The sequence below is a fragment of the Botrytis cinerea genome, chromosome 12, assembly GCF_000143535.2.
Source record: "Botrytis cinerea B05.10 chromosome 12, complete sequence".
Taxonomy (NCBI): domain Eukaryota; kingdom Fungi; phylum Ascomycota; class Leotiomycetes; order Helotiales; family Sclerotiniaceae; genus Botrytis; species Botrytis cinerea.
Window position 1 is genome coordinate 886,311 of NC_037321.1, and position 23,698 is coordinate 910,008.

General features: G+C 41.5%; 6 protein-coding genes across 6 annotated transcripts; 4 read left to right on the forward strand and 2 right to left on the reverse strand.

The window, feature by feature from the left end:
• Positions 1–55: 55 nt before the first annotated feature.
• On the forward strand, positions 56–2,592 carry Bcthp3. Its single transcript, XM_024696323.1, has 3 exons — positions 56–319; positions 394–1,672; positions 1,724–2,592. Exons 1-3 carry the CDS (start codon positions 238–240, stop codon positions 1,935–1,937), a joined length of 1,575 nt encoding a protein of 524 aa, XP_024552131.1. The 5' UTR covers positions 56–237; the 3' UTR covers positions 1,938–2,592.
• A 6,457-nt stretch (positions 2,593–9,049) lies between these two features.
• Positions 9,050–12,492, forward strand: BcBem1. Its single transcript, XM_024696324.1, has 4 exons — positions 9,050–9,778; positions 9,877–9,975; positions 10,050–10,823; positions 10,873–12,492. The coding sequence occupies exons 1-4, from the start codon at positions 9,773–9,775 to the stop codon at positions 11,869–11,871; spliced, it is 1,878 nt and encodes a 625-aa protein (XP_024552132.1). The 5' UTR covers positions 9,050–9,772; the 3' UTR covers positions 11,872–12,492.
• A 185-nt stretch (positions 12,493–12,677) lies between these two features.
• Positions 12,678–15,777, forward strand: BCIN_12g02540 (hypothetical protein). The gene has a single exon (XM_024696325.1). It carries the CDS (start codon positions 13,477–13,479, stop codon positions 14,635–14,637), a length of 1,161 nt encoding a protein of 386 aa, XP_024552133.1. The 5' UTR covers positions 12,678–13,476; the 3' UTR covers positions 14,638–15,777.
• Positions 15,778–17,589: 1,812 nt separating this feature from the next.
• Positions 17,590–19,050, reverse strand: Bccdc21. Its single transcript, XM_001558065.2, has 2 exons — positions 18,793–19,050; positions 17,590–18,719 (listed from the first exon to the last, which is right to left on the reverse strand). The coding sequence occupies exons 1-2, from the start codon at positions 18,969–18,971 to the stop codon at positions 17,828–17,830; spliced, it is 1,071 nt and encodes a 356-aa protein (XP_001558115.1). The 5' UTR covers positions 18,972–19,050; the 3' UTR covers positions 17,590–17,827.
• Positions 19,051–19,206: 156 nt separating this feature from the next.
• Positions 19,207–20,919, forward strand: BCIN_12g02560 (hypothetical protein). Its single transcript, XM_001558066.2, has 3 exons — positions 19,207–19,990; positions 20,053–20,582; positions 20,630–20,919. The coding sequence occupies exons 1-3, from the start codon at positions 19,732–19,734 to the stop codon at positions 20,702–20,704; spliced, it is 864 nt and encodes a 287-aa protein (XP_001558116.1). The 5' UTR covers positions 19,207–19,731; the 3' UTR covers positions 20,705–20,919.
• Positions 20,920–21,388: 469 nt separating this feature from the next.
• On the reverse strand, positions 21,389–22,979 carry BCIN_12g02570 (hypothetical protein). The gene is made up of 2 exons (XM_024696326.1): positions 22,139–22,979; positions 21,389–22,024 (listed from the first exon to the last, which is right to left on the reverse strand). The coding sequence occupies exons 1-2, from the start codon at positions 22,918–22,920 to the stop codon at positions 21,499–21,501; spliced, it is 1,308 nt and encodes a 435-aa protein (XP_024552134.1). The 5' UTR covers positions 22,921–22,979; the 3' UTR covers positions 21,389–21,498.
• Between the last annotated feature and the right edge of the window lie 719 nt (positions 22,980–23,698).

A 23,698-nucleotide genomic window follows, 5' to 3' on the forward strand; every position in this document is an offset into this window, starting at 1 on the left:
TGATCAATTAAGGTTCTACGCCAACTCATTCGGTTAATTGTCCATTTCAACCCCAGGCAAACCAGCCATTCTTACAAAACATTCCATCAACTTCACATTCACAACCTCGACAACTATTCTGAAGAAGTCAGACACATTCTACACACCATCTTCTCAAGAATCTTTCTTGTCCAAGCCCTTGTCGCGTTTCTTGTATCGCACCACTAATATCTAAGAGCGTAAAAGCATAAGTCCTACATGTACAATACGATGGCCTCACCATGGAACTCTAATATTCCACCGCCTCCAGGTACGGCAGGCTCATATGGCTATCAGCAAGGTGAGTAGTCCACAGCCCAGCAATACTTCTCTGTTGCGAAATATGGATAATGTCTTCTAACCAAAACTCTACAGTCGCGCCGATAGTTGCCCCAGCTTATCATCCAGTGCAAGTCCGACAATCATTTAATCAAGCCCCACCCATAATGTATAACCCAGCAGTAATCCCCCAGCAATCAACCCCTCAGTCGATACCACCTCCTGTCCAAAAGAAGAGAGACTGGCCACAGTCAGTCCGTAATTACGTTCAACGTTCCTTTGATGTCGCGCATGCCATCGCCGGTATTGAGCGTCCAGACATGGAAAACATGTTGAAAAAGACCATCACCGAGGCATCCGATACCGATACACTCTTCTCCCGTGATTGGGATAATTACCCACTTCCTCAACAATTAATACAAAGCGAGCGATCAAAGGCAGCCGCTGCATGGCAGCAGGAATCCTTAAATTTTCAACTAGCTACCACCGGTCTCGCGAATTCGGCCAAGAAGAGGAAATCTATAGAAGGAAACAGTGATGAGAACCTCGCCGCAATGCCGCCATGGCGTGCTAACAACCGCACGGGAAATGATGATCGTGCCAATTTGACGCCCTCCAAACAACGATTTGATAAACGACAACAACCATTCCAAGACGATCTCTCCCACAAAGGTACAAGTAAGTTTCAGAAAAACCTAGAGAAGCGACAAAAGCGATTTGACGGTGGCTATAAATCTACCTATAAGTCTAAGACGCCCACACCGGAGCCAATGATGGGTCCCTTAATTGGTACGAACACAACGTTAGAGAAAGAGTACTTTCGTTTGACTACTGCACCCGTTGCTTCACAGGTTCGCCCTGAGTACATCTTACGGGAAACGCTAGATCTGTTGAAAAAGAAGTGGAAAAAGGAAGGAAACTATTCTTACATCTGCGATCAATTCAAGTCTATGCGTCAGGACCTTACGGTTCAGCGTATCAAAAATGAATTTACTGTTACTGTCTACGAAATTCACGCGCGTATTGCATTGGAGAAGGGGGATCTCGGTGAGTATAATCAATGCCAGACTCAACTTCGGGCTCTTTATGCCCAGAAGATTGGTGGTAATCCAGTGGAGTTCAAGGCATATCGTATTTTATATTTTATTCATACAGCTAACCGCACGGCATTAAATGATGTCATTGCGGATCTAACAAAAGTAGAGAAGGAATCCGAAGCGGTAATTCACGCATTGAGTGTACGTTCAGCACTAGCATTGGGCAATTATCACAAATTCTTTAGACTTTACCTCGATACTCCGAATATGGGAGCATATCTTATGGATATGTTTGTCGCCCGAGAACGTTTGGCTGCTTTGTCGAAAATTTGCAGAACGTAAGTCAATCCAATTCTAATCACTCTATAGGGTCAACTAACACATCGTAGTTACAAACCCGAGGTCAAATTAAGGTTCGTCACGGAAGAATTAGGATTCGAATCCGACGGCGATGCTGCTCAATTCATTTGTGACCACAATGGACAGGCCTTGCTAGTAGAGAAAGATGGCGACCTTCGATTTCTTTCTGGCCAGGCCGGTCAGATTTTTGAAACTGCAAAAGCTGAAGCCTTCCGCGCGATTGATATCAAAGGCCAAATCTAACACTTTCGTACTTTCGGAATTGGTTCATATATTGCCATCTTTTCACCCATTTCGTCGTTTTTTTTCTCTCCATGGTTATTCAAAGACGCCTTTCACCTTTAAATCTATATGATTTAATCTTCTTGATTGGCCTCCCCTCATAGAACGAGATGTGGGTCTAGATGACTGCGCGTTACGTCTTCACCCGCTCGTCCTTTCGCAGAATGGATTTTCGAGTCGACCAAGAACATACTCGAGTTTTCTTTTCCCCCTTCTTCGAGTTCGAATGGGATAACCCCTTTGCACTGTCACTTTCTTTCTCTTCTTTGATGCATGGTGAATATCTAGGTGGAGTTTGTGGTTTTGGCGTATAGTGATGGAGTGGGGTGCTAGCCGTTAATGGTAAGCACATTGGGACCAGGAGTTCAAAGTTCTTTTGTACCTTTGCATGGTGTCAGTGGGAGGAGCGTTTGATACGATATTACATGGCGTTGCACGAAACTGTGCTCAAGGCGGTTTGTACCGCCTTTTATGTATCACGTTGGCTTATAGAACCCCCGTAGCTCTGTACATACTGCAACTTGAGGCGAGGGTTTATATCAAGTAGTACTGACAAAAGTTTGGGGCAATGGATGGATAGAAAATCTCATGAAAATCGAAAATTAACCAAAAACCATTCTACTGTCTTTTCAATTGAATTTCAGATGTGCATGTATATTTCTGACATCATCGTACGACTTTTTGATGGTTCTAGACTTCACAACGATGGCCCTCACTATATTAGAGAAAGCATTTCTTCATGCTGAAAAGATTCTTTTCCCGGACCATTATGCCATGTGTGTAAAAGCAGAGCTGCTTTAATTCAAAGAGCAGATTGCCTTGACTACTAACAGTACCTAGTCATTTTCACAAAATAGTTCGTTTCAGATAGAGCTTTTAGTTGGAAGTAGCGTCTATGTGGTGAGGGGTCACGGGAGAACCTTGGAAGGCTAGAAGGTAGAGGGAAGCTTGGGAGAAGCTTGAGAGAAGCTTGGGAAGAAGGTGGAGAGAAGGCGAGAAGAAGGCGAAAAGAAGAGTTGCTTGGACGTTGATGGTATTGTTGGTGTCAATGTCAATGTCAATGTCAATGTCAATGTTATTATCACATGTTCTTGTTTTTTGTGGATGGTGGATGGTGGATGGTGGATGGTGAGGAGCTCATATTTTGTGCTTGGGGATTGGGGGATTGGCGGGTTGAGGAGAGGATGTGAGGATGGGAGGACGGGAGGATGGGAGTATGGGAGTATGCAGTGGTTTGATTGTAGTGATTTGAGGGAAGTGTGGGATTGGGAATTGAGGATTGAGGATTGAGGGTTTAGTGTTTGGGGTTTAGGGAGGGGAAATGGAAGAGAGGAGAGGGGGGAATGTGTTATTGCTAGTGAAGATGGATGATTTGAATACCTAATAGAGAATGAATGGGTAAAAGATGATTGGATTGGATTGGATTGGATTGGATTGGATTGGATTGATATATGTGTGTGTATATGTATATCCAATATCAGTTAGTTAGATATAGATACCTATCTACTTTTAGAATTACATTGTAGTTTGTGATTTGTTGGTGAGTTTGAAAGATATATATATGTGTGTGTGTGTGTGTGTGTGTGTGTGTATTTAGCTGAGTAATGAATTGATTAGTTAGTTAATGAATAGGTTTGTTAATGGACTGAAAGAGTATTTAGTATAGTAAGAGTGAGAGAGTTTTAGGGGAAAAAATGTTGTAGAAGATTTGGATTTTGAAGATTTGTAGTTGGTAGTTGGTAGATAGTTGATAGATTGATTTGATTTGATTAGGATTGTGTGGGTTTAGAGGAAGGAGAAAAATGATAGAAGAGGTATGATTGAGAAGAAGTATATAAGTAAGTTGTAGTGATAACTAGAGAGAGATAAAGAGAGTTTATTATTATTGGATTGGGGGTGTACAATGAAGTGATGGAGGAGGTGAGGTGGGATGAATGAATGAGTAGATGATTAGATAGATTGACAGATTGATATCTTGAACAAAACTATATATATAATAATAAAACAAGAGATTCGTAAATTTATTACATCATTGAATCCAAGTCTGAAAGATAAGATTCTATAGGAAGAAGTATTAATATCAGTATAATACAAATGAATAAGCATTTGAATATATATATATATATATATATCAATCTGTATATACAAAAAGCTTACTTAATCAATCATTACTACCTAGTCATCACATACATTATCATAGTCATAGCCATAACCATTCATAACCATAACAAAATTCGAAATCTTTCATTACTCCTATAATTAATACATATATTATTATTATACTCCTTGATTCCTTTATTCCCCTTCCTTTCTTCCTTTTTATATAAAACAAAACAAAACAAAACAAAACAAAATATCCGTTACATTACAGGCCCCGGACCCCCTTGATGCGTTTCAACCCTCGGGCTAACAAATACCTCGCTCGTGCGTATGTGCGATGTAATAAGTTATTAGTTACATTGTCCAAATCTAGATCTGAATGGAAGGAAGGAGTTCGGGAGGGGGCTCCACTTTATATTGCATATGCTGGCTGCATATGCTGCATATCATATCATATCATATTATATCATATTATATCATATCATATCATACTGTAGCTTAGTATACCTCTGTACCTGTTTTCTTACTCATTTACTTATTTACTCATTTACTCATTTACTTGCTTGCTTGCTTGCTTGCTTGCTTGCTTGCTTGCTTCTAGAACCGGGGTAGAAGATAGATAGATAGATATGTGCATATGTGTATATATAAAAAGATAGAAAATCGCTCAATCAAAACACGACAAGCGAATTTTGGAAGTATCAACCGTTATTGGATATTGTGATTTGCGAGCGTGAATCGAATTATGGTATAGAGAATTTGTATACATCATATGAGATTTACCTTGCGATAAGGTTACTCTTGAAGCTCAGCTCAATATTCAACTCAGCAGGAAAGAAAAGGAAAGAAAGTAAAGTCCAGCTATCTATCTATCTATCTATTCATGTCAATGTGAAATCTAGACGCAGGAAAAAAACCAGTTTTGTATTACCGGTAATGCATCTAGACCTATATACATACATACACACATACATACATATAAGGCATGGTGCAGGAGGTGGCTTTGTGATTCTACCTATATACATATATTTACCTATGCATACATATATACTCCATACTCCGTACTCCGTACTCCATCCAGAAGCAGAAGCAGAAGCAGAAGCAGAAGCAGAAGCAGAAGCGAAAGGAAGTGGGGAGGAGTTTAAGATGGAAAAAGTAATTTGGAATTACTTTATTGGAGACGCGATGTGGGAATTGAGGGTATTGATGTTGTGGTGAGGTTGTATATATGTATGTATGTATGTATGTATGTATGTATGTATGTATATATGTATATGCAGGTGTAGATATAGGTGTGTACCTATGTATATTACAAATTTGAAAAAAGGAAAAAGAAGGAGATGAAAAGATTGAGATATATAGCAGAATGAATATATATATAAATAGATATATCTCAACATTAATACAATACTACTTTTACTCCTTTTAAAAGAACCTCAAATCTTCAATCAATTAGCACTTAGTATCTAGTATAGAAATCAAAAGGAATAAAATCTATTTATTATATCTTCATTACTAAATTCTCAAGATACTCGTTATCATCATATATATAAGTTATATAAAAAGCATCACTGTATATTACATATTATATATTATATATAATTACATACCAAACAATATAATCCAGTTCCTAAATCATATATATATATATATATACATACAACCAAAACAACCAACCAACCAACCAACCAACCAAATCATCGAATAATATTCCGCTCAGCCCTGAAATAATGGAACCCGTTCCTATCTAGCCCATTCAATCATTCCACACATCACATCACATCACATTCCCACATTCCCACTTTCCACTTTCTGCCTCGTGAATCAAACGTGCCGCCGTTGAGGGATTTTGATGGTGTGGGTGGTGGGGGAGGGAGGAGAAGATGGGATTGTGGTTGGATGGTGAAGGGGGAGGTTTGAGACATGCTGGATGGGGGGATGATGCAGGTCCCGGGCTGGTCTGGGTCTTTGGAATGTTTTTTTTTGTTTTTTTTGTTTTTTTTGTTTTTGTTTTGGGGGGGGGAGAGGGGATGGGTGAGTGGGTGTATATGGATTGTGTTTGTGATTTGATTTGGAGGTATTGTATTATTAGATGTGTATATGTGTATGTATATATGTATAGTTATACCTTGGATATATAATATTAATGAAATAGAATGGAATAGATTGGGTTGGTAGAGAGAGAGATAAGATACAAGTGAGTAATAAGTATGTTATACACCATAGATGTATTGACTATATTTCGCGAGGAGATTCCTTTTTGTATTCTATATGCACACATACACATGTAATATATGCAATCGTTATGTATCGTGTAGTATGATATATATACAGTATACACGAGATGAGATGAGAACACGGACTGAATCCTAATCAATGGCGTGAGCAAAAACGATCAATAATAATAGAACGTTATCTTGAATTTCTAATAAGTGTCTTGTCAAACCCTCATCACGACATCCCTCGACACAACTCTATCGACCATGGAGATCACGATGACGACGACTCTGGTAGTCTATTACGAAATATAGGGTTGAGATGTGAAAGCATAATAGATGAAAAATGTGTTAAGCCGAGAAGGTACCTTATTAGCTGTCTCTGGGTGAAAAGTGTGAATTGTGAAAGTTTGCGTGCGGTTTGAAAGGAATCTGGTTGCTTGCTTCTCCGAGCCCCCCCCTGGTCTGGGTTTTGTTCAGACGGACTGCGCCTGGGAAGGAGCCTGGGTCAGAATGTGGAAGGGAAGGAGTGCAGAGCTCATTGGTTTGGCGTGGGAAATTGGTCATGTATTTGAAGCCTGATGCGGGAATTTTTTCAAGGGTGGGTTGGGGGTGTGAAGACGAATGGGAGGGGAGAGAAGGGGAAGGATGGTGGAGGGATGGAGGGAGGGAGGAAGGGATGGATGGATAGATGGATGGATGGATGGATGGATGGATGGATGGATGGATGGATGGATGGATGGATGGATGCAGGATTTTTGATCGGATCTGATCGGATCTGGATTTCATCGGATTGTACTCGTATATACAGTAAGTATCATGAAGGATGCATCAAATGCAAAACCTGGAATGGGAGTGAGTGTTGGATACGAGTAGAGTAGACTTGTGCGTTATTTATCGTGGTGGGTGGTGTATGATGTATGATGTATGATGTATGATGTATGATGTATAATGTATGATGTATAATGTATGATGTACGATGTACGGTGCACATGGAGTCTCCTCGCACTCGCAATGGAATTAATTGTCCGTGTCCGTGTCAACCTTGAGCAATGGCAAAGCACGAGGAGCGAGGAACGCATGACGAGTGGCGGCACGGATCGATATCGATAAGAACTTTTCTCCCCAAGAGAAGAAAAGAGAATGGATGGATGGAGGGATGGATGGATGGATAAACAGCCGCGTAGGTTCATTTGGGGGAGAGTTGGAAATGTACTTGCGATGGGCAGATGTGGTATGGTGTGGTTCCTGGACAGGGAATTGTTATTATACTTTCGCGGCGGGTGTCTCGAGAAAGTAATTATTGACAGATGGAAAGACTTCTTCATGACCTGTGTAAATAAACCTTGGGGAAGGGGTTCATGTTTGGGATTTTAGGATTTGGGATTCTACTACTTCTCAATCTACTACTTCTCAATCTACTACTTCTCAATCTACTACTTCTCATTCTACTCCCTTCCCTTCCCTTCCCTTCCCTTCCCTCCCCCAACAAGATTCAATCATTCAAGTCACAAGTGATACCAAACTTTAACACTCTCCCCTAGATCAAAGTCTAAAATCATTCCATCTCCCATCTCCCATCTCCCATCTCCCATCTATCTTCCATCCCCCCCCCCCCCCAGTCCGTCCCCCAATCCCAAACGAACAAGGCCCAAAAGCGGCATCTAAATCAAAGAAAAGTTCCTAGTGCCAGTTAGCCCCGACTTAGGAGAGTGTATATCAAACCTCTAGTAACGGTAATTGTGGATATCCGTCCAGCATCCCCAAATGAAGATGGACAGAAGGGAACGCGAAAGTCTAGATGGATTGAGTAACCTGCCGGAGAGATCGTTGCTTTGGGAAAGGGAGAGAGAGAGAGAAGAGAGAATTCTAGAATGAGTTGGGCCCGGTGTTCTGGATACGAGCAGGTAAGGTGGTGTGGTGAATCGACACTTGCACTTTATCGCCCAAGATGATGGATGCATTGATATGATGGATCATTAAATGAAAAGACGCTCCGCTGGCCCTCTGGGAGCCACTGCCGTGGAGGCAGACTAGATTTGGGTTGTTGTGGGTGTGTGGATGTATGGTATACATACATATATATTCATACATATACTCACACACACATATATATATATATATATATACTCACTCACACATATACTCGCATACATGCTCACACACATACATATTTATATAAAAACAGATACAATGCACACTCCCTTCCTCACTGCAAGCCAAGCATCCTCAAATCCTTTGGTGGAAGTAGTCCCTTGCCCCTCTCCTCCTCTCTAGACCCAAGATAGATATTCTTTGATCCAACAAAGAAAAGGCCGGAGAACAGTCCCTTTTCTTCCCTCTGGCCAATTGATTCGGACGATGAGGATGATTGTCATCATAATCCATCTTTCACCGTCGCAAACTTTTTCACCGTCGCAAACTTCTTCCTCGAGAAAATCAAACGCTGGTGTGTCTGTGTCCAAGTTAATGTCCGCCCGCCACTTACGGCGTTTATCGATATCGAGACTCTGACGCTCAATGCATTATCAAATCTCGATGCTCAAAATACATTGAATCCGATCCTGGCCATATTCAACAGTAGAAACGGCTCCATAACCGTTTGTATCCTTATCCATCCTGTGCTCCAAAGACTCTATCAGCCTGTTTCAAAGCGATACTAGAAAATCATTTCCTCAAAAAAAAGCAGAAATATACCTCATTTTGAAACTAGCCTATTACTCTTTGATCTTTGATACCACCCCTCCCTCTTTGATTGCAAGCAAGCAAGCAAGCAAGCAAGCAAGCAAGCAAGCAAACAAGCCGGCCGGCCAGCCTTCATCCCATTCTGTTCACACACGCTTCCCACCAACTTTTGTCAGATCATCACATACGACGCGCGCAATACATACTATAGCTTTTTTTTCCCGCCCGTCACCCCATCTATCCTCAATCTCGTATTATACTACACATAACATAACCACAAACCTTCATTCGACACTCTTTTCTCCTCTGCAGGATTCACACCTGCTCAATCACCCCACCTTATCAGTCCCCCCTTCGTGGATGCTAGCTCGAGGCTAGCTATTTCGTAGTGTACAGTAGTGGACTCGGAGTAGCGCTTGGGGTTTTATCGCCGCCATAAAGAAAGTTGGAAGGGTTGCATCGAGAAAAGGAAAAGGAAAAGTCACGGAAAGCTATTCAAGAAACCAGCAGAGGAAGCAGAAGCAGCAGCAGGAGAAGAAGAAGTAGGAGAAGAAGAAGAAAAAGAAGCAAGAGCAATCGACGATATCTATCCATAATATTATTTACATCCACTCTCGTCGACAATCATAACTGCTGCCCTCGACATCAACCATCGCAAAATCCAAAGGCTTTTCTTACTTTCCCTTCCTTCTATTGACTGTCCATTCATTCTTTCATTCAATCACCCTTTCTCTCATTTGCCTACCTGGCTGGCACTCTCGAGGAGTACGACATAACGATAAACCAATCTGAAGAATGAAGGTCAATAACCACCCAAATCAGTTTGTTACTTCATCTGAGGATCTCAAAAATTCCAACTTGGGAGGAGTCATCGCTAACAGACTATGTTTGTCTATCAGGCTCTTCGTAGGTCGATTAAAGGCGAAAAGCCTGATTCAAAACTTCAACATATTTCCTTAACGCCCAAATCTGCCGTCGCAATTGTCCCTCCAAAAAAGGTATGCCGAATTTCGCGTGCATGAGTCGCAACCGCATCCATTTCGCATTTCCTAACGAGCTGCAATTATTATAGGTGATCCGCGCATTGCACGATTATGAGGCACGATCAAATCAAGAATTGGGTTTCACGAGGGGCGACTTTTTTCATGTTATAGGACGAGAAAACGATACGGATTGGTATGAAGCATGTAATCCTGCAGTTCCAGATGCGAGGGGTTTGGTACCTGTTGCATACTTTCAAGCGTTAGGAAAGACTGAGCGGGACAGTGGTCAATCTCTATCAGATAAGTCGCCTATGGGTATGAAGGTGGATCATGATTCGGGTTATTCCGACATGTCCGGTTCAGGGACACTGGCGAGTCCATCAGAGAGCGGTGGAGGTCAGAGATTTTCAAAGACAATGAAAGGCACCGGCGCGATGGTTTACGGAGTGGTTATGTACGATTTTGCGGCGGAAAGGCCCGATGAATTAGAAGCCAAGGCGGGAGAAGCAATCATCGTGATTGCTCAATCGAACCCAGAATGGTTTGTCGCGAAACCAATTGGACGACTTGGGGGTCCAGGACTAATACCGGTCGATTTCATCGAGATACGTGATATGGGCACTGGAAAAGCTGTGCCAAATGCGCAAGAGGCAGTTCAGAGGGCTGGTGTGCCAAAAGTGGAAGAATGGAAGCGAATGGCCGCCGATTACAAGAACAGTAGTATTACCTTGGGCAAATTCGAAGTGCCTAATGGTTCTTCACAACAACAGCAGCAGCAGCAGCAACAAATGCAGCAGAGCATGGAAAGAATGAGTCTGCAACAGCAAACCTCCAGGCAGAGTCAGCAGAATGGTCAAAGCTATGTATGTAACGGGACGCGAAGTTGGAAGTTCAAAACTAACACAGTATCAGGACCAACGGCAATCACAACAAGCGAAAGCTGCTCAACCCGTCCAACAAGTTCCGCAAAATCCATATTCTACGCCTTCCAAATCTACTTCCCAATTGTACGCTCCAATGTCAGCGCGGATACCACGATACTGTTTTGCTGAAGATAAATACTGGTTCGTTATCGAGGCTTCTCTGGAAGATGGGAGATATTGGGAGCTTTCGAGATATTACGAAGACTTTTACGATTTTCAGATTGCCCTCTTGACAGAGTTCCCAGCGGAGGCAGGAAACACTGGTACGCAGAAAAGAAGCTTGCCATATATGCCAGGACCTGTCAACTATGTTACAGACGCGATTACCGAAGGAAGACAACATAATCTTGATGCCTATGTCAAGAGCCTCTTAACCCAGCCACCATACATCTCAAGATGCACTCTTGTTAAGCAATTCTTTGCACCTCGCGAAGGGGATTATGAGATGGATCCAAACGCAGTTGAAGAAGAATATCGTCTATCGGGTGGTTCACAACAGTCATCAAACGATTCAAGAACACAAGCAGCATCTAGGCAATCTTCGAGAGGTGATTTGAACGGTGAAAACTATTCGAGTGGGGCACCTACTGGCTTAACTGCCGCTCCAGGTCATCAAAGAGGTCAATCGTCGTTATCAGTCAGTAATGGTCAAGGTCCAACACGTCAGACCTCATCTCTCTCTCAGCCATCTACCAACTCATTATCTCCGGGAGTCAACGTTAACGGGCAGCAACTATCTCCATCTGCTATGAAGGTCAAAATCTATTTCGGGGATGATTTGATAGCCATTCGAGTACCTACCGATATTCAGTTCCAACAGCTTTATGAGAAGATCAGTGATCGCTTGAAGATTCCACAAGGAGATGAAATTGCACTATACTACAAAGACGAGCCTAGCGGAGAAAAGCCCAACCTGATGAGCGACAATGATTTAGACATTGCTCTACAACGGAACGATAAGCTTATTATTTACGTCGAATATCAATAGTATTATTGATCATAAATTTATATCAACATGTATCTGGTACTGCACTGGCAACAGCGTCTCTTCCATGAACGACATGTTCTATCGCTACTTTTTCTTTTGCGCTTCCACTTTCTTAATCTGCTTCAGATGTACAGACAATTCTTTTGTAAGGGTTGGTAATAGCTGCTGGTACACTTTTTGGCAGTCGAAACCACACTCATTTTGACGCAGATCACCACCTTTTTTCTTTCTTTCTTTCTTTCTTTTTTTTTTTTCCTTTTCTTTAACAATACCATTCTTCTTACCTTTTCGTACACATTCTATCGGGGATAAGAATATTAGGGAGGCACTGGGCGTTATCATTATGGCGCTTTCTCCTTGTCACCCCTTGTTTTTCTCTTTTTAACATTTTGGGCTGCATGACGGACATACCATGGACATTTCATTTGTTGGAGGAATTTAGTTACCAATCGATTTTTCAGTTAGGAGGAATGCAGATGGGAATGGGGACGAGGGAGCGGGGGAGGAAGAAAATAAAAAGAGATGATGATAGCGACGACCAAGTTCTTCTTTAGCGTGTGTGCATGAATACCTCAGCAGCGAGCATTTAAATATCCAATCGAATGAACTGGAGAGTTTGTAGAATTTTGAATGTGTATTGTGATGCTCATGGTGTGGTATCATATTGATATCGAAGTCTGTCATTGGCACGACGGTTCGTCAAGATGAAGTAAATTGTGAGCAAACTACTCGTAGAGCACCCGGTGAGCTTCCATGTTCACAAGCCAGCTGATACTCCAAGATTCGTAAATTAACATAACCCCTGCGAGATCTTACCTAAGAGATGAATGATCGTGCCACTTTATCTTCTTCCGAGTATCCTCCATCCCCAAACACCCCTCTCCTCTCATCTTCATTACCCCGAACTATTTAACTTTCTCCACCCAGCTTCTTATCTATCAAACGCGACGAATGAGACGAACGAGACGAAGGATAATTTGCGAGCAAATACGATCTCGATATATTTATGGGCTTTTTTGTGGCTTTGGGGAAAACTTGCGCCGATTGATTGATTGATTGTTTGTTTGTTTGATGCTCGGGGTTTGATTTGTTTGTTCCAGGGCGAGCTCGAGCTTGAACTAACTTACTTGACCTTGACGTCGATCGCGAATCCTCCTCCACTGCGCATACGGAGGCATAGGCAACGGCAACGCTGATCGATACCCCGCACCGCAGACGCTGGAATTGTTTGGTACTTTTTGGCTGGCCGTAAGAGTTTCGGACTTCGTCGAGAAGCGTTTGCGTTTGCGTGCGAGTTTGAGTTTGAGTTTGAGTTGCTGGATTGAGCTTGGTAGAGAGAAGGGGTTTGCGATTGAGGGTACTGGGTACTGGGTACTGGGTACTGGGTAGCTACTTTAGAGTTGAGGTTCTGCGTTTGGTGATAGCGCGCAGGGGATTGCAATCGCGATTTGTGGGCTCAATTGGAGAGGTTACAAGTACAGGAATTGGTGGGAATACGTGGTTGGGATCGGAATTTGGAGGAGTGCGGTTTGGTTTGGATTGTTTGGTTCTCGAGATTTTTATTCCATTCCGCGCAAGATCGGAAGCATTCTTTTTACGTCGCAAATGCCACCTTTACAACTACGACAAGAATTTCCCTCTCTAAAAGCTTTCAAGGAAGCGCTGCATGCCTGGGCGATTGAAGCACATTTCGAACCGAGGATCTTAAAAAGTGATACTGGGAGAGTGAGGGTGGGATGTAAGAGGGATCCGGGATGTCCTTTTGTGGTGAGGTGTAATTGGGAGAGGAGGGGAGGGAGAGAACCGCTGGCTAGGGTTACGGTGTTGAGGGAGAGACATACTTGTTTGGATGATTTGGTTAGTGTTGGACATCCGGGTGCGGGGGGAGTTGTGAGGGGACAGGTTAATGGGGGGTGGGATGGGAATGTTGGGGGGATGTCGGTAGGGATGGGGGGAGTTGGGATGGGGATACCACCTGGTATGGTGGTTGGAACTGGAGAAGGGGAAAATGGACATATGATACCCGGAGCGAGAGTTATTGAACACAATGGAGGAGGTAGTGGAATGGCAATTTCAGGGCAAGTTCTACCTGTTCTACCGAAAGTACAGAGGAATAGCGCTAGTCGATTACCATTTCTCATGGGAATTTTGCCAAAATTAATGACGATTACGAAAGATACAGCACCAGTAGAAATTCGAGATCGTATGATGAGGGAATTTGGAGCCGAAGTACATTTACAGCAATGTAGAAGAGCAAAGACGGAGATTTTGAAGAAAGCAGGCAGTCGAGATGAAAGTAGTGGAGGACAAGGTGATGGATTGGGGAGTGATGGAACGATCTCTGGGAATGGATCTGGGAATGGCAATGGGGGTGGAAGTGAAAATAATGGCAATGGTTTGCAAGGAAGCAATAAAATACCGCAAAACCAGGTTCTATTCTCAGATATGAATAGTCATGGAAATGGAACAAATAACAAGGTACCCACACCCATGAATAACGGAGCGCCTCCAAATCCAAACGCAAATAGAGTCGAGACTCCCATACCCCCAAGTACAAATCGAGCGGGTAGTAGTGGAAGTCCTCAACAATCCTTTATACTACATACCGCACAACGAATTGTAACACCGGTAATCCCGGAACAGAATGAAAGTGCATTGATGCAAGTAGGGGAACAACCGATAAGGTGTCCGTATTGTATTAATCAGAGATGGATGAGGAGTATTAAGGATGCGGTAGAGCATATGAGTATGCATGTTGTGGTTTGAGAATACGAGGATGGGTGGATTATGTGAGGAAAGAGGATATGTGTTGGGATAGGAGATATGAGATATGAGATATTTCAATGTCGTCCTGTTTTTAGGAAAAGGGATGGGATGGTTTGGGATTGTTTGGAGATTGTCTGGGTCGGTATGCTACTTGGATATTAGGTTTAGATGATATGTTTGAAATGATCGGATTTGAGAATATTTCACGCTGTTCAGTCGGCTTTGAACGCAGGATTTACTGAGATCTGGGGTTCTTTGAAGGCAGGTGGTTCAGTCGGTCTGTTTCTCGTCTGTAGATAGATAGAGTATTATTGGAGAGAAAGGATGATGTTCTTGGGCGTTGGTCCTGAATATTGGTCCCAGACACTGGGACTTTTCTATCAAAGTCCTAATGAATAAGAAGTCTTATTGCCGTGGGGTGAAATTGGATGGAATGGGATGGGATAGGACGGGATGTAAAATTCATTTCATACGAAATGTCTTGAATCTCTGATCTTTGATTGATTACAATTATGAGGTATTAGGGAAGGATAGATGAAAGTGCGATTGGGGTCGCGGGCTGTGAAATTGGTAGTTTTGGCGGGGTTTGGTGTCGGTGGTTGAGATGGATGGGAATGAAAATGGAGATGGAGATGGAGATGGATACTGATGGGCGTGCGGATAGGTATGAAGGAACTTGAGGATGGTTATGTGTTGATCTGAAGAAGCGTAGGCATTTTGATTGTTGGTTTTATATTATACCCTTTTTATGAGTAGTTGCGTAGTTGTTGAATATATGGTTTTTGGGATTTTGCTTGTTTTGGAATCTTGGGATGGGATGGGATGGGGAGAGAGTGAGTGAGTGAGTGAGTGGTATGTAGGTAGGTGTTTGTATGTCTGTATGTTTTATGTGCTTTATGTGAATGATTAATAAGTATGTATGGTGTTCTGATGTGGAATGTGAATGAGAGAGGGATTGAATGGATGTTGATTTATTTTTAATTGGGCGTTGGAGATTTGAGTAGAGGTTGGAAGTTGGATGGATGGGTGGATGGATGGGATATGCTGAGATGAGGTGAGATGGGTAGAATGAATAAATGAATAGGTAGAAGTGAGATATAGTGAGATGTAATGAAATAAAGAAGAATAAAATAGAAGATATTGAAGGATAATATTAATCTTAGTATTTGTTTGTTTGTTTGTTGAATGAATGAATGAATGAATTGATATACGATTTGTTGATTTGTTGATTTGTTGATTGATTAAAAGAAAGATAATTGGGAATTTGAATATATGAGATTGGAGATTGGAGATTGGAGATGGTGAGTTGGTGAGGTGATGAGGGGAATAAAAAGGGGAATAGAAAGAGGGATAGAAAGGGGGACATATAGAAGATATTAGGTGATAGATGATAGATGAGAAATAGCTAATGGATGTATAATAAAAAAAAGAAAGAAATATGTCTCTAGATACACTAGAATGGAAAAGAAAATTCTGACTTGAGGGATTTGGAAAGTTGAGATTTCAATAGTTGAACATGAAAAATGGAAATTCTATTAATACATAGGTAGTAGTATATCGATAGGAATATATTACAGGAGCTGTCTTTATTAGAGTCATGTGGAAGTGACTAGAGATCTCTCGAGGTGGTTTAAACTAAACTTCAAATGGGAATTTGATAAGATGATAGGTAACTAATTGCAATTCTTATAACTACTAGCTATAGTCTATATACCTACTTGTGATTCTTCAGTCGGTTACTAATCCGTTATATGTAATAGGATATTGTTTGGAAGAGTATAGTATTAAACAATCTAAGAGAAGATCAAGAGATGCGAGTGGAAGGTTATAAATAGATAGATAGATCTATTAATAGGTAAGTACTATACATACATACATCCAGGATATCGAGTCCTCGAACTAATAAACAGTTCAAGACTATATAACCATCTTCGAAAGAGATCCCGATAATAATATATGAATGGAATTAATTGTCTTTATTAGATATAGGAGAATGAATGAGTACGTCGTATAGTTAGTTAGTTAGTTAGTATAGGCACAGATCGATTTCAATATTTCTGAATAACTTATAGGGATTATAATCAATAGATTGATTGATAGATAGATGGTCGTTGTCTAACTACTCACTCACTCACTCACACACACACACACACTCTCTCTCTCCTAATAATTCAAACTTGTTTGTAATGATAACTACTCAGTCTGCCTGAGATCTAAACTCTTATTTACGAGGAGAGAAGAAAAATAAATATAAAAAGGATAAAAATCTATCCCTCCCCACGTGCATCAATACCAACAAATAAATTAAACAGTATCAATGATTAATAAACCTATCTACCCATCTATCTAAATATATATATATATACATATACATCCCCACATCCACACACACACCCACATTCAAATCTCTCCTACCCCCTATTATCCCCTATCCCCTCGCTTCGCTTAACTCAGCCTACCCAACGTTAATCACCCCCTACTGTACCCACTCATTCATCTCCACTACGCGAGGGAAAAAAAAAAAAAAAAAAAAAAGATATCCATCTCCACTACCTAGGTATCCATCACAGAGATTTCAATTTTCAATTTTTTTGATTTATAGTACCAAATCTCGGCGCCGGTATATATCAATAGGCCTGATAGTTCAGTGGTAGAATTCTTGCTTTGGGTTGCTGTAATCTGAATTGTAAGAGGTCTCCGGTTCGATCCCGGATTAGGCCCTGAGAAATTACTCTTTTGCTTTTTGCTTTTTGAGAGGTGGGATGGGATGGGATTGGGAATTGGAGAGACTGGTTTTTTGTCTTGTTGGGGATGGATGGATGGATGGATGGGTGTATGATGTTATTTATGTATGATGTTGCTTGTATGTATATGTGTGTATGTATGTGGATAATATGTATGTGTAGTGAGTGTATATATATAAACGTATTTCTGATCCGAATTATATTGCTGTGTCTGGAAGTAGTTCTTTATTTATACTATTCATACTATCTATCTATAACTTTAGGCTTGAATGATCAGTACCAAACAACTTCTTTTTGTGATCATGCTCCGTGAATACCATAACTCAATAATTCATGTCCATCCAATAAATACCTATCTATCTATACACAGTTAAGTCTCCATTTATCCCCCTCTCCTCCCTTATCCCAAGTGAAATTTCCCTCTTCCAAAACTCCATTCCCACTCCTTAAACACTCATCTTCATATCAATCTTCCCATGTGGCTTATATCCTCTAACCTCAAATTCCTCTGGCTTCCATCCATCTACCACTCCACTACCTTGATCCTCCCTCAAAATTCCCAATTCAGGAAATTCTCTGGGTTCTCGCTCAAGTTGTACCTTTAATGCATCGACATGATCAACATAAACATGTGCATCTCCCATTGTGTGTGTAAATGTACCGGGTGTAAGATCGCATGCATGAGCTAGGATATGTGTTAAAAGAGCGTAAGAAGCGATGTTGAACGGGACACCAAGTCCCATATCACAGGATCGTTGGTAGAGCTGGCAATGAAGAATGCCTTTTGGCTTCGAATCTGGATTCGAGGGGTTTGTGTTTTGTTCGGAAGTTGAAGAAGCTGTAGAACTTTTCGGGAAGGAAACATAAAATTGCGCAAACATATGACAAGGTGGTAATGCCATCAACTTAATATCTGCCACATTCCATGCACTTAAAATGATTCTCCTATCCCATGGATTATTCTTGAGCTTCCATACAATTTCTGCTAATTGATCAACACCTTGTCCTGTGTAATCTGTCTCGGCATCGATATACTTAGCGCCGAAATGTCGCCATTGAAATCCATAGACGGGGCCCAAGTCTCCTTCGGCACGGTGAGAAAGACCGATGGAGTCTAGGTATGCACGAGATCCATTTCCATCCCAAATTTTTATTCCAGCAGCGGAGAGGGGTAGAGAAGAAGTGGAACCAGATATGAACCAGAGGAGTTCAGTTAGAACAGCGCGGAGAAATACGCGTTTTGTTGTGAGGAGGGGAAGAATCGGGGTACCCGTAGGGGATGTGAGGGAGAACTTTAAAGGTGCGGGTGCGAAGAGTGAGATGGTGCCGGTTCCTGTTCTATTTGATTGTTTTGTCAGTTATGTACTCTTCTGGGAAATCCGATATATATATAATGAAAGAGGCAAGCTACCGATCAGGACGATGTTCACCAGTTTCCAGAATTTCGCGAATCAAGTCTAGATACTGATATTCTTCATGTTTCTTGGGGGCAGAAGTTGAACTTGGAGATGGTATTGGTTCTGTGGATTCCTTTGTAGCAGGAATTTCGTGAGGAAGAGTAGAGAGTTCTTCTTCAAGCGATGGAGACATTTTGATTATTGCTGGGTTCTTGAATTTACTGAGCGATGCAAAGAACTTGTATTGTTGTTCCAAAACGATTTGTGAAATCAAAGTGAAATGGAAAATGGTGGTGAGACGCGTTTGGACGCGTAAAGTGGTATTTTGGCGCTAGATGCGAGATTCATGCCTGAGGCCATAAATGTTCAATTATATTGGCCGACAATGCAATGCAGAAGAGATGACTATTTTTCAAATCATCACACAAGCCGTTCATCTCTGCAATTTGCAAGAACAAAGTTTATCAGTCCACTCTCATTGTCAATTCTCAATTCAACCCTTCCTAACAATCATCAAGGCTGCTCTCCTATCGTCACACGATCCAGTTGCCCTCCTTTGGATTAATTTGCAAAATGCAGCCGCTAGTTTCGGCTTGATCAGTAATCATCTCAAAGACCAAGAAGTCATTTTAGTGCAAACTCACATCGTCAATATGCAAGCGGAAACGTGGGCTTGTAATGTTGCGGTGCGGAGCAACTTTGTTTCCGAATTACCAATATGTCATGTGTATACAGTCTAGAGGGGAGACAAGGAAATTCAAACTGAATCCGAGCAGTTGGCTAGAATCTTGGGAAAGTATATAAATAAAATAGTTCGTTGAGTAGGTTCTCTGGTAAATCAATCGTCTCATATCATTCATATCTCCCGTTTGCAATCTATACACACATATATTCAGACAATACAAAGACGACTTCGTTGGGAATTTCAAACACCACATCTATCCACATATAATATGGCCCAGAAAACAGTTTTGATCACTGGTTGCAGTGAGGGGGGTATTGGAGATGCTCTCGCAAAAGCTTTTCATCAACAAGGTCTTCGAGTTTTCGCTACAGCTCGAAATCTTGCTAAAGTCGAACATCTCAAGAATTTAGGACTTGATATTCTTCCACTAGATGTCACAGATTCAAGATCCATCAAGGAGGCTGTTGATGCCGTAGCATTAAAAACTGGAGGGAAATTGGATTTTCTCGTTAACAATTCCGGGGCTGGTATGTTTGAAGAATTCGTATGGCTGGACCAGCATTTCAGAATAAAAACTGACAAAATTTAGGTTACGCCATGCCACTGCTAGATTCTGAGGTATCAGTTGCTCAGAAGATGTTCGATATCAATGTCTTCGCTCTTGTAGCGGTTACACAGGCATTTTCACCACTTCTTATTTTCTCCAAAGGCACAATCATCAACATCGGCTCAATCGCTGGCGTTAGCCCCGGATATTGGCAAGGGTATTACAATGCAAGTAAAGCAGCAGTAAACTTAATTACAGATCAACTCCGTCTTGAGCTTGAGCCCCTTGGAGTTAAAGCCATTCTCGTGGTCACTGGTGCGATAAAAACCAAGTTTTTCGATAACCAACCATCGGTCACATTACCAGATGACTCGCCATACGCGCCGGCAAGAGATATTGTTGAACATGCTGCGGCGGGACACGTCATATCGAGTACTGGAGAGGATGTCGACGTCTATGCCAAAAAGGTAGTGAAGAACGCTTTGAAGAAGAAACCACAGACACATCAATGGACTGGTGGAGATGCTTGGCCGGTTTGGTTCGCCTCGACCTTCTTTCCGCATACTATTTGGGTACGTATCGAATCTTCTGAGTGATTGATGATACTAATAAGCAATAGGATTTGTTACTACCCTCACGATGGAGTATACCAGAGGTAAAGAAGAGAATTTCGGTGGCGAAAAAACAGGGATAGGTTGTAATAATTGAGCTACTGTTTTGTTTTAGGTGTTAGGCGTTGTTCGATGATCTGATGGAAATTTTGGGAAATTATACCGCTCTGTCCTCTTCCTTCCCACATACTTCGGTTGTTTACCGCTCCCTAATTCTTAATTGCTTGCATAAAGCATTATCAGTAATCTCTATATAGCACTCTTATAAAAAATCAGAAATCAATTATGGATGAATTGAGCTGCGGGGTTGTGATCAAGACACAGAATTTTTATCTTATGAAATCCATGTTATCACCCCTCATCTAGCGAGAAATTGGTGCTGTAGTGTTCTTCAGCATGGAAACTCTAATCCCTATCAGAAATGATTTCATTAGAATTTCTGGCCATTACTCATTACTCGATTTGGGAAAGTTCCCACTGAGTGATGATTAGGTCTCGCAACCAGACTAAATGTCTGCGCCTCTCTTTGTCGCTCATCAGATTGACTCGGGTGACTAATTAGCTTAGCTGGCTACATTGGAATCATATGCAGAGCTTGCCTAAAATCATTTGGAGAGTATACCTTTGGACTTTTGAGAGACAGTATTTCAGAGTGAGATGTCTTGATTATTTGAGATATTCATTACGAAAACTTATTGTGAATGATTATGAGACTCACTTAGTCTAAGGCCAACAATTGATAGCTCAAAAGTTTTGAAGTGATATTTGCTATTTCTATTCTCTTAAGAGGGCAAATTTATGAACCTCGACGCTGTTTGACTAAAGCACCTTTCTATCTTGACGAAAGAAAGCCTTCGAAGTTCCCACAGCTGTGTCTCTATCTAATTGTCGACTGGACAATGTTTCTTTTAAAATACCACGCCCCTGGCAATGCAGCAGAGTTTTCAGCTCTCATGCCATTTTGAAATCTCGTGCTATTTTCAACTCTTGTGCCAGCCCGAACTCTCGCCAGCGTGCAGATGCTTGCCCTGATTCCAATGTGTACATTATCCTCAATTACAGCACCCGCTTCAATAGTTGCCGATCCTCCAATTACAACATTCCTTCCGATTATGACATCTGATCCAATCGATGCCAATGCGCCAATGCGTACATTCCAGCCAATCTGCACGCCGATTGCCACCGTTGCCAAAATGACAATCTCTGTTTCGCCACAGATTATGACATGATCGCTGATGCGTGCACCTTTTTCAATCACTACACCAGGACCAATGTAAACATGGTCAAAAATCATACACAATGGTTTCAGGATGGTTTTTTCGTGAATGGCGTTGAGATGAACCTTAGAACCAATAATGCCAGGTTCGCAGATAATAATATTAGATGCGCCGGTAATCTTGATACTACAAGTAGAGCTGTCAGTACGGTCTTCGTTTCAGACATTAGCTACACGTTAAGTTGCTTTCTGAAGCCTGTGGCAGCATATATCTGCCGCCACAGTAGGATGTATAGTGAACATTTTATTGGTGGCAGCCAGTCTGGTTGCAGCTTCTCTGTTATAAATTTGTAAATTGGCGCAGACCAAAGCGTCAGTAGTGCTACTATAGACGTTTTGGCCTTGGAAGTCAACCATAGCTTCCCGCCTGTTGGTACGAGAAGGATACGGAAGACGTAGCACCCACGAATCTCGTAGGTCCTTTATGTCTAATTGTATTCTGTCTTTTTGATATTCTCTAAGTTGATGGTGTGTCCATTCGTGATATCGATTGCGAGAGACAACTTCTAAGACTGCAGTTTCGATATCTGTCTTGGTATTGACATACACACCATATCGACGAAATGATTTGCGAAAACGAAGTAGTGTTCTCTTTTGTACATATCTTAGGTGTTCCTTACCGATGTTAATGAAATCGTCATAAACAAGCTCTTGTAGATCAGCATCTGTAAATCCGTCGTTTTCGTACTCAGCGATCTTGTATTGAAAGAAGGTATCGACGTATTTCTCGTAACCTTCACAAGGTTTAAACCCGTCGTATATCTTCCTAACTTTCAACAGGTCTTTCGGGAACGTGAAAGATGGGGGTTCGACGATAGGAACGCTTTTGATTGGGGTTGGGGTTCTTTCTCCTAACTCATCTTTAGAATCACTTTCTACGAATGCATCGTTGTGGCTGGCTAGTATCGATGATTTGTATGCACTGGGGGTCTTTAGTCTCTCTAATGGCTTGGAACTTTCTCCCTTTTCGTATGCGGTGGATCTCTTCGATATGATTGGCGATGGGGAGAATGGGGTATTCATAAATTGGTAGTGTTAACTTTGCGAGAAGTTTGTGAAGTTATGAAAGAAAATAATAAATCGATTAATTTGTGATATCACTAATTAGTGTTGGTATGAGAAGGATACGGAAGATGTAGTACCTATGAATCTCGTAGGTCCTTTATATTTAATTGTATTCTGTTTAAAGAGCTAGCTACGTATTGAAAGTAGTAAGCCTTATAAAGGCTTACTAAAAGAGCTAGTCTCTTTCGCATTCGCTTAGGGCTTTATTACAGTTGCTATATTACAGTGGTAATTGAATTGAAGTTATTCACTTCGTTCACACACCGCCCATGCTTGGCAAAATTGATATTTGGTGGTAAATATGCCATTGTTGATTTTCCTATTGATACGAATACTGTTTTTGTCTTTCGATGAATGATTGAAGAGTACAGATGGATCGTGCACAGCTTTGATACCAGCGGATTATTATTTTGGGAAACAGAGACCAAGTTATTGATTTGTAGTTTGTGATGTTCACTCATTCAAGAAGTCACAACCGAGAACTCTCGAATGTTATGATTTGTAGCCGTTTCAAGAAACTTCAAATGCAGGCTTTGCATTAGTCTGGATTGCTGTTTAGCAGAAAAACACCTTCTTCTTTTGAATTCGATAAGATCATTCACATGAATGGAGATACTTGCCTCAATTTGCATGTCATACCGCTGTAGAACACCTAGGATGTTGATTCAGTCTGCCAGTCTGTATTACTGGGCACTATACGCAACAAGCGAGGGCTTCTATACCAACTGTACGCGAA

Bases quoted from the DNA above. Each gene is read 5' to 3' on its own strand.
- BCIN_12g02570 (XM_024696326.1), bottom strand. From the start codon at position 22,920: ATGAATACCCCATTCTCCCCATCGCCAATCATATCGAAGAGATCCACC. The intron at 22,025-22,138 runs GTTCACTATACA...CTCTACTTGTAG, and splicing joins CTGGCTGCCACCAATAAAAT to TATCAAGATTACCGGCGCAT.
- BCIN_12g02560 (XM_001558066.2), top strand. From the start codon at position 19,732: ATGGCCCAGAAAACAGTTTTGATCACTGGTTGCAGTGAGGGGGGTATT. The intron at 19,991-20,052 runs GTATGTTTGAAG...GACAAAATTTAG, and splicing joins CGTTAACAATTCCGGGGCTG to GTTACGCCATGCCACTGCTA. The intron at 20,583-20,629 runs GTACGTATCGAA...AATAAGCAATAG, and splicing joins TCTTTCCGCATACTATTTGG to GATTTGTTACTACCCTCACG.
- BCIN_12g02540 (XM_024696325.1), top strand. From the start codon at position 13,477: ATGCCACCTTTACAACTACGACAAGAATTTCCCTCTCTAAAAGCTTTC.
- Bcthp3 (XM_024696323.1), top strand. From the start codon at position 238: ATGTACAATACGATGGCCTCACCATGGAACTCTAATATTCCACCGCCT. The intron at 320-393 runs GTGAGTAGTCCA...AAAACTCTACAG, and splicing joins CTCATATGGCTATCAGCAAG to TCGCGCCGATAGTTGCCCCA. The intron at 1,673-1,723 runs GTAAGTCAATCC...AACACATCGTAG, and splicing joins TTGTCGAAAATTTGCAGAAC to TTACAAACCCGAGGTCAAAT.
- Bccdc21 (XM_001558065.2), bottom strand. From the start codon at position 18,971: ATGTCTCCATCGCTTGAAGAAGAACTCTCTACTCTTCCTCACGAAATT. The intron at 18,720-18,792 runs GTAGCTTGCCTC...ACAATCAAATAG, and splicing joins GGTGAACATCGTCCTGATCG to AACAGGAACCGGCACCATCT.
- BcBem1 (XM_024696324.1), top strand. The intron at 9,976-10,049 runs GTATGCCGAATT...CAATTATTATAG, and splicing joins CAATTGTCCCTCCAAAAAAG to GTGATCCGCGCATTGCACGA. The intron at 10,824-10,872 runs GTATGTAACGGG...ACACAGTATCAG, and splicing joins AGCAGAATGGTCAAAGCTAT to GACCAACGGCAATCACAACA.